The 18153-nt window shown below is 45.0% G+C and overlaps 1 protein-coding gene across 2 annotated transcripts in view; it reads left to right on the plus strand.

Annotated features, from left to right (window-relative positions):
- Window positions 1-18153, plus strand: part of LOC126283304 (uncharacterized) — a 777804-nt gene that overhangs the window by 727528 nt on the left and 32123 nt on the right. For both annotated transcript variants that reach the window (XM_049982262.1, XM_049982261.1), the window contains exons 6-7: window positions 2412-2562; window positions 13873-14260. In XM_049982262.1, coding sequence (XP_049838219.1) covers window positions 2412-2562; window positions 13873-14260 — 539 coding nt within the window. The remainder of the gene's footprint in view (window positions 1-2411; window positions 2563-13872; window positions 14261-18153) is intronic.

Here is an 18153-nt window from a genome sequence, read left to right on the forward strand (position 1 = left end):
ACTGATAGAGTAAATGAGTGCCAGGGTCCAATGAAATACAAGGATACGCCGCTTGCAATGAGTAAAAATACTGCGGTGTGCAAATCAATCTTCGATTTGAAGAAAGATTTAAGCCGGCCGAAGTGGCCGAGCGGTTCTAGGCGCTACAGTCTGGAACCGTGCGACCGCTACGATCGCAGGTTCGAATCCTGCCTCGGGCATGGATGTGCGTGATGTCCTTAGGGTAGTTAGGTTTAAGCAGTTCTAAGTTCTAGGGGACTGATGACCTCTTATGTTAAGTCCCATAGTGCTCAGAGCCATTTGAACCATTTGAAGAAAGATTTATTTTTCAGATGACATTAGGAAATTTTGTGAAACAGTATGGATATCGATAGCTGACGTCTGTAATACGTGCAGATGTCTAGAGGATGTCTTAATGCAACGGTGGGTGTTAAGTGATTGATGATTACGGTGACCATACCAGTGCCTTACATTAAATCATTTCTAGTCAGTCAGTTGTCTGTCTCCATAACCGGGATTGCTAATGCACAATGCGCAATGTCGGTCAACTCAGGGATAATGTGTTCGAATCTTGACGAAGAAATTTTCATGTATAGTGTTCACCCGTCAAGGTAAGGAGAGGCGATGGTGTACACTTCCTGACCACGAGAATCTGCCCCAGTCTCCTTGGCTCCAAATGTATCTAAAATGTCTCTTGGTGTGAAAGCATGCGACAGTGTTGATGTTGATGTCGGATGAGTATTCGGCGTCCCTTGATACTATTCGAGAGACGTAGAGTATGTTCCGGGACGACATTTCACCCTATCCCTTCCCTTCCCTTCACGTCTAAGGAGGAGTGATGGCAAAGCATCGCTCCTGCGAAACGCAACTCGCCCTTTTTTCACATGATATCTTGCGAACCAGCTATGAAGGGTATCAGACGGATGCCATATTCCTTGACTTCCGGAAAGCGTTTGACTCGGTGCCCCACTGCAGACTCCTAAGGTACAAGCATATGCGATTGGTTCCCAAATATGTGAGTGGCTCGAAGTCTTCTTAAGTAATAGAACCCAGTACGTTGTCCTCGATGGTGAGTGTTCATCGGAGGTGTGGGTATCGTCTGGAGAGCCCCAGGGAAGTGTGGTAGTGCCGCTGTTGTTTTCTATCTACATAAATGATCTTTTGGATAGGGTGGATAGCAATGTGCGGCTGTTTTGCTGATGATGCTGTGGTGTACGGGAAGGTGTCGTCGTTGAGTGACTGTAGGAGGATAGAAAATGACTAGGACAGGATTTGTGTAAAGAATGGCAGTTAACTCTAAATGTATATAGATGTAAATTAATGCAGATGAGTTGGAAAAAGAATCCCGCAGTGTTTGAATACTCCATTAGTAGTGTAGCGCTTGACACAGTCACGTCGATTAAATATTTAGGCTTAACATTGCAGAGCGATGTGAAGTGGGACAAGCATGTAATGGCAGTTGTGGGGAAGCCGGATAGTCGTATTCGGTTCATTGGTAGAATTTTGGGAAGATGTGGTTCATCTGTAAAGGAGACCGCTTATAAAACACTAATACAACCTATTCTTGAGTACTGCTCGAGCGTTTGGGATCCCCCTTTCAGGTAGGATTGAGGGAGGACATAGAAGCAATTCAGAGACGGGCTGCTAGATTTGTTACTGGTAGGTTTGATCATCACGCGAGTGTTACGGAAATGCTTCAGGAACTCGGGTGGGAGTCCCTGGAGGAAAGGAGGCGTTCTTTTCGTGAATCGCTACTGAGAAAATTTAGAAAACCGGCATTTGAGGCTGAGTGCAGTACAATTTTACTGCCGCCAACTGACATTTCGCGGAAAGACCACAAAGATAAGAGAGATTAGGGCTCGTACAGAGGCATATAGGCAGTCATTTTTCCCTCGTTCTGTTTGGGAGTGGAACAGTGAGAGAAGATGCTAGTTGTGGTACGAGGTACCCTCCGCCACGCACCGTATGGTGGATTGCGGAGTATGTATGTAGATGTAGATGTAGACGAAATCAGGTACAACACTCAACTGTACATGCAATCTTCAGTCAACCACACTACACAGACAGACACTCCATAACAGGTTGAAAGAAGACAATGGCAAACCACCTCCACTGGGGCCTTGTCCAGGACAGCAAAGCGGGATCCGCACGTGTGCCCCCGACGCTCATCTCCTGAGTATAGAACTGATTTAAACTAGTCAGTCGGTCAAGTATGCAATCCTTATCTCGAGTCACACCTTGCGTACAACTGTCAGGTATAACGACGGAGGACGAACTTTTCCATTCGGAACAACCCCTCTTTCTGCACTTCCCCGGACGTCATTCCAGGATACTAGGTACGTATCAGTAGCACTGCTCGCTGCCGCCCTTCTGCTGCGGCGGCTGACGCACGGTGTGGCGTGGTGTTGCAGCGTCCTCGGGCCCGCTGAGCGTGGCGGTGAAGCTGCGAGAGAAGCGTGACCAGGCGCCGCCGCTGCACTCCTCGTCGGGCAACTGGTCCGCCAGCTCGGAGAGCGGGCGCGCCTCCCTGGGCTCCAGCACCAGCACCAGCCACCAGCCCAGGTAAGCCTTCGCCCTGCTCCTGCGCCACACTGGCCCTCAAGGTTGTAGCTCAAGACCATCACCCGCAGCAGCTGTTAAACCGTGTGCCCATAATAGAATGTCCCACTTACACATTTTATCAGCTGTTGGCGTTTTACACGGTTGCTTCAAGGTGACGAAGACTAACACAGTTTTAGGTGGGTGCTTACTACTACTTGTTGTTTTCCTAGTTGCAGCGCCACATAAGCAAAATGGCTACTCTTCAGCGTAAAGCTTTTTGCACTTTGCTAAGAGTGTGGTTGTAATTTCAGTTGAGCGTACGTTTCATTTAAAAGTTAATTGTGATCCCCTACGTGGCAGAAACCAGTGGCAGAAACATCGGCCGATAGTACAGCCATTTAGAAACTGCCTGTCGTGTGTGTAAACGAAAAAGTATGCGACGACCAAAGGTTCCTGAAGAAGATTCTGATCGTGTCGGAACGTCTTATCTTCCCAGTCCTATGCGGACAGCGAGTCTTCAACTTCGGTTGTTAAAAGACGACAGTGTGGAAAGTTTTAAGAAAACATTTACGCTAGTTACAATTGATGCTTGCCTTAACCCTTTCGTGAGCCGTGGGAAACATGCTTCCCACTACAATGAACTCGCTCCTAGTCCCGTGGGATTCACAGTTCCCACCTCTGTACGGTGCTACCACCTAGTGAACAGATTGGGAACTGCTTCCAATCGGAAGTTCCCGCCGTTTTTGCTGCACCTTCGCGCAGAGGCATTGTAAGCTGAGTGTTGCTCTGTGGAGGAGCCTTTCAGTGCTGTTTGCGTGACATTTTGTGATTCCAGTTTGAAACAAAAGGAGCCATTTCTGCAGTAAAATGGATGGATAACCGTCCAGTCACTTTCTTGTGCTCAATTCATGACTCATGAGAAACAGCAACATTGAAAAGGAAAAACAAGTATGGTACTAGTACAGAGATTTCTTGTCCTGAAGTTGTGGCAGAATACAACAAAATTATGGGTGGTGTCGATAAGTTTGATCAATTACGAGAAAGGTATGCTATTGGCAGACGTTCTGTAAATTGGTGGTACAGAATATTTTATTTCCTGGTGGACGTTGCTGCAGTGAACAATTTTATCCTGTGGAAAATAAGTAAAAGAGAAAGTAGACAGCACAATCAGCTCACATACAGGATCCATCTAGCCAGACAACTGATCGCTAGCTTCTCATCCCAAAAAAGGCGTGGACCTGTCTTTCTGGCAAAAAGGGGTAAAGTACCTGAAGATTTTCGCCATGTGGCTGTAGGGGAGCATCAACTCATTTTAGGAGAAACCTACTGGACGTGCCGTCATTGTAGTACCAAAGCTGCCGAAAAGAGCACTCGCTGTGTTTGTACATATTGTCAAATACCATTTTGCATAGACCCATGTTTCAGAAAATTTAATGGCAAGTAATTGTGAACAATCATTGTAACAAGAGAAGTAAATTTATCAAATAAATACGACATATATTGGAAAAAGTTGTTTTTGTCATTTAACTTCAAGGAAGGGCAGTGGGAAGAATACGTCCCACTTTGTTGTGTGACCTCACTTTCACGGTTGCAGCAAATTTGATGTTCTGTATGATAAATATACCTATGTGTTAACTACTATCTGCTCTCCATTCATTAAAAAAAGCTGCTCAATAATTTTGCCCTCGAAAAGGTTAAAGCTAGATGACCAAGGTGTACATTTCAACTTTGCAAGTGAAGTGTTGCAACAGGAAGATGACACTTGATTTTGTGGTCTTCAGTGATGTAGCAATTTTTCATCTAAGTGAGAAGATAAATACAATGTTCGTATGTGGAGGTCAGAAAATTCTCATGAACTTGTACAATATCAAAGAGGTTTCTAAAATTAAATGTCTTGCTGTGTGCCCAGACATTGAATGTACGGCCTATTTTTCACTGAAGCTACTGTTATAGGGACGGCTTATCTGGATATGTTGCAAGAATGGGTCTTTCCCACTGGAAGGTGAAGTTGAAACTTTATTTAACAACAAGATGGGAGTCCTTCCCATTAGCATCTCTTTGTAACTGAGTGGTTGAACGTTGAATTCTCTATCCGTCAGATTGGTCCTAATGACCAATAAGGCAGTGCACTTTTCCGCTGGCCTCCGTGTTCGCCTGACCTCACGTAATGAGATTTTTTTCCCTTTGGAGCTTTATAAAAGATCGTGTCTACATTCCGCCACCAATTAGTGATTTGCCAGAGTTGAGACACAGGATTCCTTCCACTACGCCAGACGTCTTAAACAAAGCGTGGGAAGACTTGAATTTGTGGTCGTATGTGTGCCTTATAAGCAAAGGTGCACATTTTTAGGAAAAAAACTACGATAGTTTACCTTCAGTCTGATTTACGATTTGTTGTAAATAGTCTAAATTAAACTGTTACGTAATACCATCGAAACTGAGACATTCTTCTTGGGCACCGTGTAAAACAAGAACGACTGGGATTGGAAGAATTGCAGGAAAGTGTAACTCAGCTATAAAGGAGACCGTATACAGAACACTTATGCAATGCTTCGTTCTGTACTGCTCGAGTATTTGGGATTCCTACCAGGTTGGATTGAAGAAAGACATTGAAACAATACAGAGGCCTGCGGCTAGACTTGTTACCGAAAGGTTGGCGAGTGTTATGGAAATACTCCGTGATCTCAAAAGAAATCCCTGGAGGGCAAAGTACGCACTTTTCACGGAACATCATTAAGAAGGTTTACAGAAACGACATAATGCAGAAAGATTCTACTATCAACTTCATACATCTCGCGTAAAGATCGCGATAACAAGATACAAGAAATTAGGGCTCGTACGGAAGCATCAAGATAGTCATTTGACCCTCGCTCCATTTGTGAGTGGAACGTGAAAGGGAATACCTGGTAATGCTATGACGTCCCTCTGCTATGCGCAGTATGGTGGCTTGTCGAGTATGTACAGGATCTGGATAAAAATGTTAACACTACCAGAAATGCATGCTTTAACATAAATGCAGAGGCTAGCCAAGCCTGCAAGTTGCGCTGTTGTATTTCACCACGAACGACCTGTGAATTTACTCAGTACGTTGCACGAGTGAGTCGCTGTCAGAACAATATTCTGTATAGTTATGAGTGCATTACCTCGGAACGTGGGCAAATTGTTGTGCTTCTGTGGCGGTGACTTCCGTAATCCAGGTAGCCGAAGTGTTTGGTGTTGCAAGAGGCACTCTATCGAAGACTTATACTGCATCATCTACTAACAAACTGCCTATTGGCTTCTGTCTCGGGTTCTTCGGCCGACGTACGTCTGATGATTTTACTAAAGTTTCGCCAGCACGAGTGGCTGGCATTGTCAAAGCTTCACCTTCCATTGCCGGTGATGAACTGGAGCCGAGCTCGCAGCCGCATACTATACGTACCTGGCGCGCCAACGTTCGAGTGCTTCTCCGCGGTCATTTCCGGTGCGGTTCTCCTCTTGAGTTGCTACCTGCGACGGTCGTTCACTTTCCTCTTTCTTGTTGAAGCTATTTGCGTGTTTTTGTATTTATATATAGTTTCTCTGAACAGCTTCTCTACAACCAGAACTTCGGTGTTGCGAATTTTATTACGTGGTCGGTCTCACTCAGTGCGTGATCTGCCACGGGCGATTCCTCCACCTGCCCCAGCCTACAATGCCGCTTACGTTCTTTGATCCTGGTGTTGACTGATCGTCCAGTCATTCCGACATAAACTTTTCCGCATGTGCATGGTATACGGTATATTCCCGACATTGCAAGTGGATCCCTTTCCCGACATTGCAAGTGGATCCCTTTTTTCCTTTGCCCATCTAAGACACTCGTTGATCTTCCTTGTCGGTTTGAAAATCGTCTTATCCGCAATATACGGCCGATTCTGTGCGTGACTCTGGGAATGTATGGCAGAAAGGCCGTCACCGACATTTCTTTTTCTGGTTTCTTACTTCGCCGAGTGTTTGGTTCTGTTACGCTTCTAATATAATTTGTGGAGTAGCCATTGCTCCTCAGAACACTTTCCAGGTGTTGTATTTCGCGTCTGAGGTGCTGCGGCTCACATATTCGTACTGCTCACTTTACGAGCGTATTAATCATGCTTCTTTTCTGGCTTGGGTGGTGGTTTGATGGTTTGTGCAGGTATCGATCCTTGTGGGTCATTTTCGATACACGCCGTGCCCCAGGTTTTCGCCATCCCTTGTGACCAGCACATCTAGAAATGGCAGATTTTTTGTCCTTTTCTACATCCTTGGTAAATTTTATGTTGGCATGGTGGCTGTTCAAATGTCTTAGGAAGTTACCGAGCTGTTCTTCACCATGGCTGCACACAGCAAAAGTATCATCGACGTACCTGTACCACACCTTAGGTTTACACGTCGCTAAGTCCAATGCCTGTACTTCGAAATGTTCCATGAAGAAGTTGGCCGCCACTGGACTAAGAGGACTACCCATGACGACGCCTTCCAGCTGTTCGTAGAAATTGCCATTCCACCTGAAATACCTGATGGTGAGACATGCGTGAAAGATCTTTGTGATGTCTTGCGGGAAAATGGAACCGACGTGCTCCAGAGCGTCACTCAGTGGCACTTTCGTAAACAAAGAAACAATATAAAAGCTGATCAGGATGTTGTTTGGTGCAAGTTTCAGTTTCTTCTGCTTATCAATGAAATGTAATGGGTCCTTTATGTATGTGTCGATCTTCCCCACGTGCGGCTGCGAAAAGGCAGAGGAAATACGCACTGAAAGCCAAGATACTGCGTCGAGCAAAACGACCAGCTTGCAACCTCAAGAAAAAAGAGGTACAAGCTATTAAGAATCTTAAAGCCGACAAGAGTATATTGGTACTGCCTGCCGGTAAGGGGAATGCGACCTTCGTAATGAAGACCGAAGATTGTGAGCAAAAGATCCAAGGCCTATTAGATCCGACGACGTACCGAAAACTAAGCGCAGATCCGACGCAGCGTATCACACGGAATACGAATCCGTTAATCAAGGCGTCTTCTCTGCCGGTGGAGATACAGAGAAACATGCGCAACACAGGAGCCCTACCACCTCGGCTGTATGGATTACCTGAGATCCATAAGAACAACTTTCCACTAAGACCGATTGTTAGCGCTCCTGGCTCACCGACGTATGAACTTTTCAAAACACATGCCCTCTCTATTCCAGCCGCACGTGGAGAAGACCGACACATACAAAAATTATTCTTGACATTTCATTGAGAAGTTGAAGAAACTGACACTTGCACCAAACGACATCCTGGTCAGGTTTGATATTGTTTCTTTGTGTACGAAAGTGCCACTCAGTGGGGAATCTAGTAATATACTCTCTAAGACGAGAAGAACGACACAACACGCAGAAATTATCCGAATGGGTCGGAAATCGGTAGATATGATGTACTTGTACAGAGTAACAAACGATTATCGGATGATTTTTTCAAGAGGGAAGGTTTCATAAACTGAGCAAGTAAATAACGCGTTGGTTCACCTTATAACGATATGTTTACGTAATGTGTATACATAAACATACAGTTATAAATGTCCCCGTTCGTAGTCGCTAATTATAACAATATGTTTACTTTTGTGCTGTAACATATAGCTATAATCAGCGTTGGAAGTATATTTGCGAACGCCGACCGTGTGCGGCTGTTTCTTGTTGGATCGTCTGATCAGTCGGAAGTTGCATTGCAGAGGAGAGTAAATGCCTATTCAAAATATAATTATTTTTGGATAGCTCAACATGAATTTCCTAAGGGGCCGTAGTTTATCATGCATTTACCAGTAGAATATGGCGCGGAGAAAATATTTCGCCGCATACAACTTCCGTCCGATTTCGACGAAAGAATTCGTGACTGTGAACTCTCTATTTGGCAGAAACATAAAGAAAATTAAATATCTTCATGAAGGAGTGAGACATAGATTCTACACTAAATAAATAGTCCATACACCAATTCCATTTAAATCTGAATTTATGGCAATTAATAGAGGAACTTACAATACAATGAAGAATTTTAACATGGATGCCGTTTTGACTGGCACTTCTCTTCTGGTAATGACAATAATTCCTTTGACGTTTTCACATACACGTCGCACAATAAATTTACTGTTATGCAGTATTGGACTTTTAGTATTGCACTTTTACTTTACACTGAAATAATATTTTTAACGATAATAATACGGCGGCAAGACATGCGCGTCCGACACAAGTTACAAGAGACAAGAGAAGAATGAGTAACCGTTCATCGAGAATATCTCGTACATAAAAAAAAAAAAAAAATTGTAAAAGTGTTCTTCTTCTGTCCGTTTTTCGCGCCGCGGTTTTCAAAGTCAATAACTCACTGCATCTCTGACGGCGCTTCGACAATAAACAAGTTACGTCACAGGTCGTTCACCTTTTACATTCTCGCAACATTATTTGCTAACTGTAGCTGTTGCCGAGCGACTGCTCAATTAGTGAATGATTTATAATGATAAGGCAATCACATAATGTTTTTCTGCTGGGCATTGATTGATAAAGTTGTTCGATGACCTCCTGAGGGGTAGCATTGCAAATTCTGTCCAATTGGAATGTTAGATCGTCAAAATCCCGAGCTAGTTGGAGGGCCCCGCTCATAGTGCCCCGAACGTTTTCCACTGGGGAGAGATCCGGCTACCTTGCGGCCCAAAGTACGGTTTGGCAGGCTCGCAGACAAGCAGTAGAAACTGTTGCCGTGTGCGGACGGGCATTATCTTGCTGAAATATAAGCCCAAGATCGGGGAGGGGGGAGGGAGGGGGGGATAGACCGTCGTCGACGTACCACTGTGCTCTAAGGGTGCCGCGGATGACAGCCAAAGTCATCCTGCTATGAAATGAAAAGGCAATTCAGATCTTCACCCCTCGCTGTCGGGTCGTATGGTGGGCGACAGTCGGTTTGGTACCCCACTGCTGTCTGCGTCGTTCCCAGACAAGCCTTCCGCCTGGAATCTCATTCACTGGAGTAGTTGTCTTCAGCGATGAGTCCCGCTTCGGATTGATCCTCAATGACCAGCGAACACGTTTCTGGAGCGGCCCCATACAGTGGTGGAATATAAACCCTACTGTCACCCACCGTACGGGCCGGCAACCAGGAGCGATTCTATGAGGTGCCACTTCATTTCATAGCAGGATCTCTTTGGTGGTGACCCACTGCACCCTTTCAGCACAGCGGCACGCCGGAGCTGTTCTACGACATTTTTGTTGGCAGGTAATGGCAAGCCACTCTGGACTTATGGTTCAGTAGGATAATTCCCGCCCACACACGGGGAGAGTCTGTACTGGTCGTCTTTGTGCTTGCCAAACCCTACCTTGGCCAGGAAGGCCGCCAGATCTCTCTCCCCAGTTGTGAACGATTAGAACATTATGGACAGGGTCCTGCAACCAGCTCGAGATTTTGACGATGTAACAGAATTTGGCATGATATCCCTTGAGGAGAAAAGCCAACAACTCTGTCAATCAATGCCAAGTCGAATAAGTGCTTGCATTAGGGCCAGAGGTGGACCAATGCGTTACTGAGTTGCCCAATTTCTGAAACTCTTTCTTTTGAATAAATCATTCAGTTTTTCTGAAACTGACAAACTACCTGTTGGGTTCTGTCCCAAGTTCTTCGGCTGACATTTTTTTCATGATTCTTCTGACGTTTCGCAAGCACAAGTGGCTGGCGAAATGTCAGAAAATTCATCAAACAAACGTTGGCAAAAGAATCTGAGACAGAAGACAACAGGCAGTTCGTCAACAATTTTCTGAATTTGTAATCATTTGTTTGTCTGCACATGTAGCCGTATCACATCTACCGATTTTCCCCCCCCCCCCCCCCCCCATTAGAATAATTCTTTCATGGTGCGTCTTTTTTTTTCTCTCAATGTGCACGATTGCGTTCTTCGTATCGGTCCCATGGGGATCGGGCAGGTCAGATAAGACTAATTACAGCGTGCACTGAGGCATTTATCCATTCTTACCACCTTCATGAAATAAATGGGACGGGATATACGTAAATGTAAATTATTTAGATTATCTTTAGTTTTATCAGAGACAGCACTTTAGTAGCAGCCAAGAAGTAAGTACTGTTCTGAACAGTATTGGAGCCAACTTATCTTGGACTTTTTCTCTGTATGAGTTCTTCTGTCCAGAGTGCAGTAGCAGTTTCTCTGAAACTAATTATCGGATTCTGATGTGTGAAACGCCGATAAATTCGTGTCTTTTGAGAACTACAGTATAAGCAGCAGAAATTACTGTACTTACATTTGGGAAAATTATGCCGGTGTCTTTGTAATTAATATGACTACGACAAGTGACTGTACAGTTCGTGAGGATTTTTTCACAATTAATGTGGGTAAAAACTGAATTATGATATTTTAACGATTCAAGAAATATCTGCGATATATAGGGCGGGACTTTTATAATTCCTATTATTGGCTTCTAGGGATTGTAGAGGGGACTTAGTAGCGAAAGTTTTGATAAGGAAGATATGTGCAACAATGTACCAATTGGATGTAAAATGAATTTTAAGATCGAATCACTTTGGAATCTTCCATTTCACAGGATGCACATAAACTGAGGTTGCCGTTGTGTCCCTGGTGAAATACAGGATGTATTTTTAAAAAAATCAGCCTATTTGGCACATCTATATTTCTGAAACTGATAAATATTTACAAAGAATTTTGTTTTTTGATGTACAGGAAACTCAAAAAGTTTTTTTCATACTTTTTCATAAGTGTTCAGTATGCCCCTCTTCAGATGCACTGCGAATGTCATTACAGTATTTAGGCTGATCCCACAGACGCTGTTGCGTGATATCTCAGATCATTCATTGTACTTGGAAACAGAGTCTTTCATACAGTCAGGTCCGGTGACGTTGCAGGTCAGTGATGTAAGGCTGAATCATTTGGCGCAGTGCGACCGATTCATCGTACATTAATCTTCTGATTTAAAAATTCCTGCACTTCCAGATGTCAGTCTGGCAGAGTCCTATCCTGTTGGTTAATAAAGTCATTCGAATCAGTATCCAACTGTGGGAAAATAAATTTCTCAAGCTTTGCGAGATACGTGCTTTCTGTAACAGTGTTCTCAGCAAAGAGAAATGGACCATACAGGTTTTCCCACGAAACTGCACAAGACGCATTAAATTTTGGAGAGTCCTTCTCACATTGTACAATTTCATGTGGTTGTACCGTACCCCACATTCTCACATAATGACGGTACACGTTTCCATTTAAATGGAATGTTGCCTCGTCACTAAACACTAAGCGTGGAAAGAAAACTTCATTCCCCATCTTGCCAAGAATGAAATTACAAAACTCTACACGTTGTTTGCCACCTTTACGAAGAGCTTGCAGTTGCTGAATTTTGTATCGCTTCATCCGTAAACATCGACGAGACACACGTCAGACGGACATCGGGGGCATGTTGAGCTGCACGGCAAACAGATTTCTGCGGATGCGTTCGACGTCTGAGTCAGACACTCTGGGATGGCCCGGCGATTTGCCTTTACACAAACAACATCTTTCTTGTTATTGTTCAAATGGGTCTGAGAACTATGGAACTTAACATCTGAGTTCATCAGTCCCCTAGAACTTAGAACTACTTAAACCTAACTAACATAAGGACATCACACACATCCATGTCCGAGGCAGGATTCGAGCGTGCGACCGTAGCGGTCGCGCGATTCTAGACTAAAGCGCCTAGAAGCGCTCGGCCATACCGGTCAGCTGTTATTGTTCAAGCCATCGTCTAATGCTCTGTGCTGTAGGAGGATCTACACCATACCTAGTACGGAACTCAGGCTGAACAGTTATTACTGACCGGCACTGTGCAAAACGTAGAAGTCAAAACGCTTTCTGTTGTCCCGACACAATTTTTACTAGAACTGAAGTGGGCGCAACCGTGTAAAACTCGAGAGTTTGCTCTTTCCAACAGTACGCTGTTCACGCACGTGTCTCAAATAACATAATAGTTACGATTTTTTTTTAAATCGAATGATTATTTTTGATACATCCTGTGTTATTACTTTGCACACCATTTTCGTCCAGCTGCGAGAAACTGTGGCATTCGCAACTGGGAGAGTTGACTGCGACACTTGAAGGACGCGCAACGCGCGCGCGCGCGCGCACACACACACACACACACACACACACACACACACACACACACACAACGTAGAGGATGGCGTCGTTCGTCACTCGTAGAACTGTGTCTGTGCCCAAACCCGAAGTGATTCGGTACTCAGGATTATTTTGCATCTAAATGCTTCGTTTCAAGGTGCATGTGCTGCCCCCCGCTCTCCTCACCCCTCCCAACTCGCTCCCAAAGGAGAGGACCGCGGATTCGATATACCGCTCGAGGCTCGCCAATAACGTCTTTATTTACACAGATGGCCCCAAGACTACTGCTGGCGTCGGATGTGCCTTTGTCGTTGGGGATGATACCTTTCAATACCGGCTCCTTGACCAGTGTTCAAGCTTTGCAGCTGAGCTTTTTTGCTCTCTATGTTCAGTATATCCGCCGCCATCCGTATGCCATCTGCTCTGATTATTTGACGGCCATTCAGAGTCTCCGTGACCCATATTCGGACCACCCTCTCGTGCAACGAATTCAACGGTCGCTTCAGTCGCTAGCTGATACCGGCGCTCGTGTCCTTTTCTTGTGGATTCCTGGCCACGTCGGTGTGGCTGGGAACGAAGCTGCTGATGCTGCGGCCAAGGCTGCTGTCCTCCCGCCTCGGGCAGCTTCCTTTCGTGTGCCATCCACTGATGTTAGTGGGGTTCTTTGTCGGCGCGTTTCATCATTGTGGCATGAGGATTGGTCCTCTCTCCATGAAAATAAGCTTAGCGCCATCAAACCGATCCCGACGGGTTGGACGACCTCCTCTCGCCCTTCCCGGCGAGAGGAGGTGATTTCGGCCAGGTTGCGAATTGGGCATTGCTGATTTGGCCATCGCTACCTGTTGTCCGGTGACCCAACCCCGCAGTGCCCCTGTGCTCATCCATTGACGGTGCGCCATATTTTATTGTCCTGTCCGCGTTTTATTCGCTCTCGTATTGTCCTGTGTCTGCCGTCTACCTTACAGGAACTTTTAGCTGATGGCGCTCGAGCAGCTACTTGTATCCGTAGTCTTATTACATTGACGGACTTGTACAAAAAGATCTGTTTTATTTTGTTTATCTGCGTCTTTGTGAGTACTTTCTGGTGTTGCCCCCTTGCGTTTTTCTACTCTGTTAGTGCACTAACGTTTGTGACTGGGCGCTAATGACCTTAGTAGTGGAGCGCCCCCCTCCCACACTCGTACAGTATGACTTTTCCCGGAGCAGGTCGACGACGACGGTGTCGTCGGCGACGGGCGCGGGCCACGCGCTCAACACGTCGGCCAGCTCGTCGGGCACGCTGACGCCCGACCTGGCGGCGAGCATCGCTGACCAGGACTCGAGCTCGGTGTACTCGTGCGACACGGAGGGCTACTACACGTCGTTCCACCTGGACAGCGGGCTGAAGCCGCTGCGCGAGGAGGACCCGGTGGCGGTGGCGGCGGCGGCGGCGGCTGCGGCCGGCTGCCCGCCCCTGGCACCACCGGGCGTCGCGCTGGGGCCCACCGGGACGCTGCTGCCGCAGCAGGCGCTGCACACCACCTGCGCGCTCTCCACCGGCGGCTCGCCCAACCGCACGCTCACCGCCGACTCCGAGTACGAGCTCTTCGGCAAGGTGAGCCCTTAATTGTGTCACAGTCTAACATAACAGTCGGGACACTGCTGTAAAAGTTGTTACCGTTTGACAGCCTGAGACACTAGCACTCCGAGTGGCGAGATTAGATTAGATCAGTACAATACTGGGCATTAAAATTGCTACACCACGAAGATGACGAGCTACAGACGCGAAATTTAACCGACAGGAAGAAGATGCCGTGATATGAAAATGATCTAGCTTTTCAAAGAATCCACACAAGGTTGGCACCGGTGGCGACACCTACAACGTGCTGACATGAGGAAAGTTTCCAACCGATTTCTCACACACAAACAGCAGTTGACCGACGTTGCCTGGTGAAACGTTGTTGTGATGCCTCGTGTAAGGAGGAGAAATGCGTACCACCGCGTTTCCGACTTTGATAAAGGTCGGATTGTAGCATACCGCGATTGCGGTTTATCGTATCGCGTCATTGCTGCTCGCGTTGGTCGAGATCCAATGACTGTTAGCAGAATATGGAATAGGTGGGTTCAGGAGGGTAATACGGAACGCCGTGCTGTTTCCCAACAGCCTCGTATCACTAGCAGTCGAGATGACAGGCATCTTATCCGCATGGCTGTAACGGATCGTGCAGCCACGTCTCGATCCCTGAGTCAACAGACGGGGACGTTTGCAAGACGACAACCATCTGCACGAACAGTTCGACAATGTTTGCAGCAGCACAGGCTATCAGCTCGGAGACCGTGGCAGCGGATAGCCTTGACGCTGCATCACAGACGTGAGTGCTTCCGATGCTGTACTCAACGACGAACCTGGGTGAACGAATGGTAAAACGTCACGTTTTCGGATAAATCCAGGTTCTGTTTACAGCATCATGATGGTCGCATCCGTGTTTGACGACATCACGGTGAACGCACATTGGAACCCTGTATTAGCCAACGCCATACTGGCGTATCACCCGGCGTGATGGTATGGCGTCTCGGTCACCTCTTGTTCGCATTGACGGCACTTGGAACAGTGGACGTTACATTTCCGATGTGTTACGACCCGTGGCTCTACCCTTCATTCGATCCCTGGGAAACCCTATATTTCAGCTGGATAATGAACGACCGCATGTTGCAGGTCCTCCTGTACGGGCATTTCTGGATACAGAAAATGTTCGACTGCTGCCCTGGCGAGCATATTCTTCAGATATCTCACCAATTGAAAACGTCTGGTCAGTGTGGTATCGTGTTGAAGCTGTATGGGCAGCTTTACCTGTGCACGCCATCCAAGCTCTGCTTGACTCAATGCCCAACCGTATCAAGGCCATTATTACGGCCAGAGGTAGTTGTTCTGGGTACTGATTTCTCAGGATCTATGCACCCAAATTGCGTGAAAAAGTAATCACATGTCAGTTCTGGTCTAATATATTTGTGCAATGAATACCCGTTTATCATCTGCATTTCTTCTTGGTGTAGCAATTTTAATGACCAGTAGTGTACGTGTTCGATAGATCATGAATACGACATTTAGTAATGATGTGGAACATGTGAGGTTAATAAAAGGTGTCTACACAAAATACTACATTACACAAAATATTACGTGACACTTAACTTTTTTTTGGGTGGAGAAATTACCCACTTACTATATCTAAAAATTCATCTAATGAGAAAATCTTTTAATTTCCTTTTAAATGCTATATGGCCATCTGTCAGACTTTTTTTATGCTATTAAGTAAGTGACCAAAGACTTTTGTGGCAGCATAATTTACCCCCTTCTGAGCCAAAGTTAGGATGAACTTCACTACTCAAGGTTAAATCTTTCTCCTATTGTTGTAGCCATGTACACTGCTATTACTTTTGAATTCGTTTGGATTGTTAATAACAAATTTCGTAAGTGAATATATATGTTGTGAGGCAACAGTAAAGATCCCTAGCTCTTTAAATAAATGTCTACAGGATGATCCTGGATGAGCTCCAGCAATTATTCTGCTTACACGCTTTTGTCGAATGAATGCTCTTTTACTCATTGATGAGTTACTCCAGAATATGATGCCATACAAAAGCAGAGAATGAAAATAGGCGTGGCAAGCTAATTTACTGAGACCTATATCGCCAAAATTTGTAATGACCCTAATAGCATAAATAGCTGAACTCAAACGTTTCAGTAGATCTTCAGTGTGTTTTTTTCCAGTCCAACCCCTCATCAATGCATACACCTGGAAATTTTGAATGTTCTACCTTAGATACCGATTTCTGATCGAAGTCTGTATTTATTAATGGTGTCATTCCATTTACTTTATGGAACTGTATATACTGTGTTTTGTCAAAATTTGAGAGCCAATTTCCAGAGAACCACTTAATGATTTTATGAAAACCATTGCTTACAGTTTCATCAGTTAATTCTTGTCTGTTGTCTTGTATCATCGGCAAAAAGTACCAGCTTTGCATCTTCGTGGATACAGAATGGCAAGTCATTAATATATATTAAGAACAGCAGAGGACCCAAGGCCAAACCTTGCGGCACCCCATTCTTGATTGTTCCTCAGTTTGAGAAATCACCAGTTTTTTGCATATTATGTGAACTGCTTATTTCAACTTTCTGCACTCTTGCAGTTAGGTATGATTTAAACCACTTGAGTGCTGTCCCATTCATACCACAGTACTTGAGCTTATCTAGAAGTATTCCATGAGTTACACAATCAGAAAGGAGAACGTCAGATGTGTCATAAGCATGTTTGTTTCGCATCCCTTTCCCACGTGATTTACGAAATACTTGAATTTTTTTCACCTCCATGAGTTTGTGTAATATCAGTAGGCATAGATGTTTCTAAAAATGATTCTAAGATAAGCACATGTAGGGATAAAAATCATGAATCCAGTGGCAAGCTACAACAAGTTCACGAAGAAACACTTGTGATGTTGGATAGAACTGCGGCTTACCTCTACGTGTAAAACACCCTGTTTGTCGTTCTGTAGCTGGCTGGAGTGGCCAAGCAGTTCTAGGCGCATCAGTCTGGAACCGTGCGACTGCTACGGTCGCAGGTTCGAAAATTGCCTCGGGTATGGATGTGTATGATGTCCATAGGTTAGTTGGGTTTATTTAGTTCTAAGTTCTAGGGGACTGATGACCTCAGAAGTTAAGTCCCATAGTGCTCAGAGCTATTTGAACCATTTGTCGTTCTGTAGGCCTGCTGTGTTTTACTCATCGTCGCATGTTCCCCAAGTACGACCTTCATTTTTATATTATTCTAAGTGGGACAAGCTACGGCCAAATATGGAAGAAATACGATGCACATGTAAACCTCAACTACTCAAAAGCCAATAACACTTCAAAAGTGCTGTTATAAATTAAATTCGCCATTAGAGACATTCCATCCTATGACACATTCAGTACTTTATCGGTATTGGGCAAATGGTGTACCTTCTGCTTGAAAAACACACACACACACACACACACACACACACACACACATTTTCACAGCACAGCTTTCTCACAGCCAGTTTAACAGAAAGTGTTTAGTACAACATTTTTACATTTCCAGTGGTTTATAATGTGTATTACCTGTCTGTCAGTCAGTTCGTCAAGAATGGATTCATCCAATCGATTTTGTGTTGAATTTGTGTGAATTGAAATAAAACCGTTTCGGTAAGGTTATGAATGTATTGAAATGAAATAAATGAGATCTCATTTTTTGACAATAATTTGTTGGTGTTTCTAATGCATTATTTGTTGGTGTTTCTAATGCAGTCGTCACAACAGTTACTATCTGAAGAGGAAATGAATAGTGCCAATGGTTTACTAACTCACAAGCATCCCATGTACTACTGCCTACAGAAGAAACATGGCAATTCAGGGATTATTCCACACTCTTCTGAAGACTGGCCTTGTAGTTTATTAGTCATCATTGCGGATGTGAGGAAACTAGACAC

Source organism: Schistocerca gregaria, chromosome 1 (assembly GCF_023897955.1).
Source record: "Schistocerca gregaria isolate iqSchGreg1 chromosome 1, iqSchGreg1.2, whole genome shotgun sequence".
In the NCBI taxonomy this organism is placed as follows: Eukaryota; Metazoa; Arthropoda; class Insecta; order Orthoptera; family Acrididae; genus Schistocerca; species Schistocerca gregaria.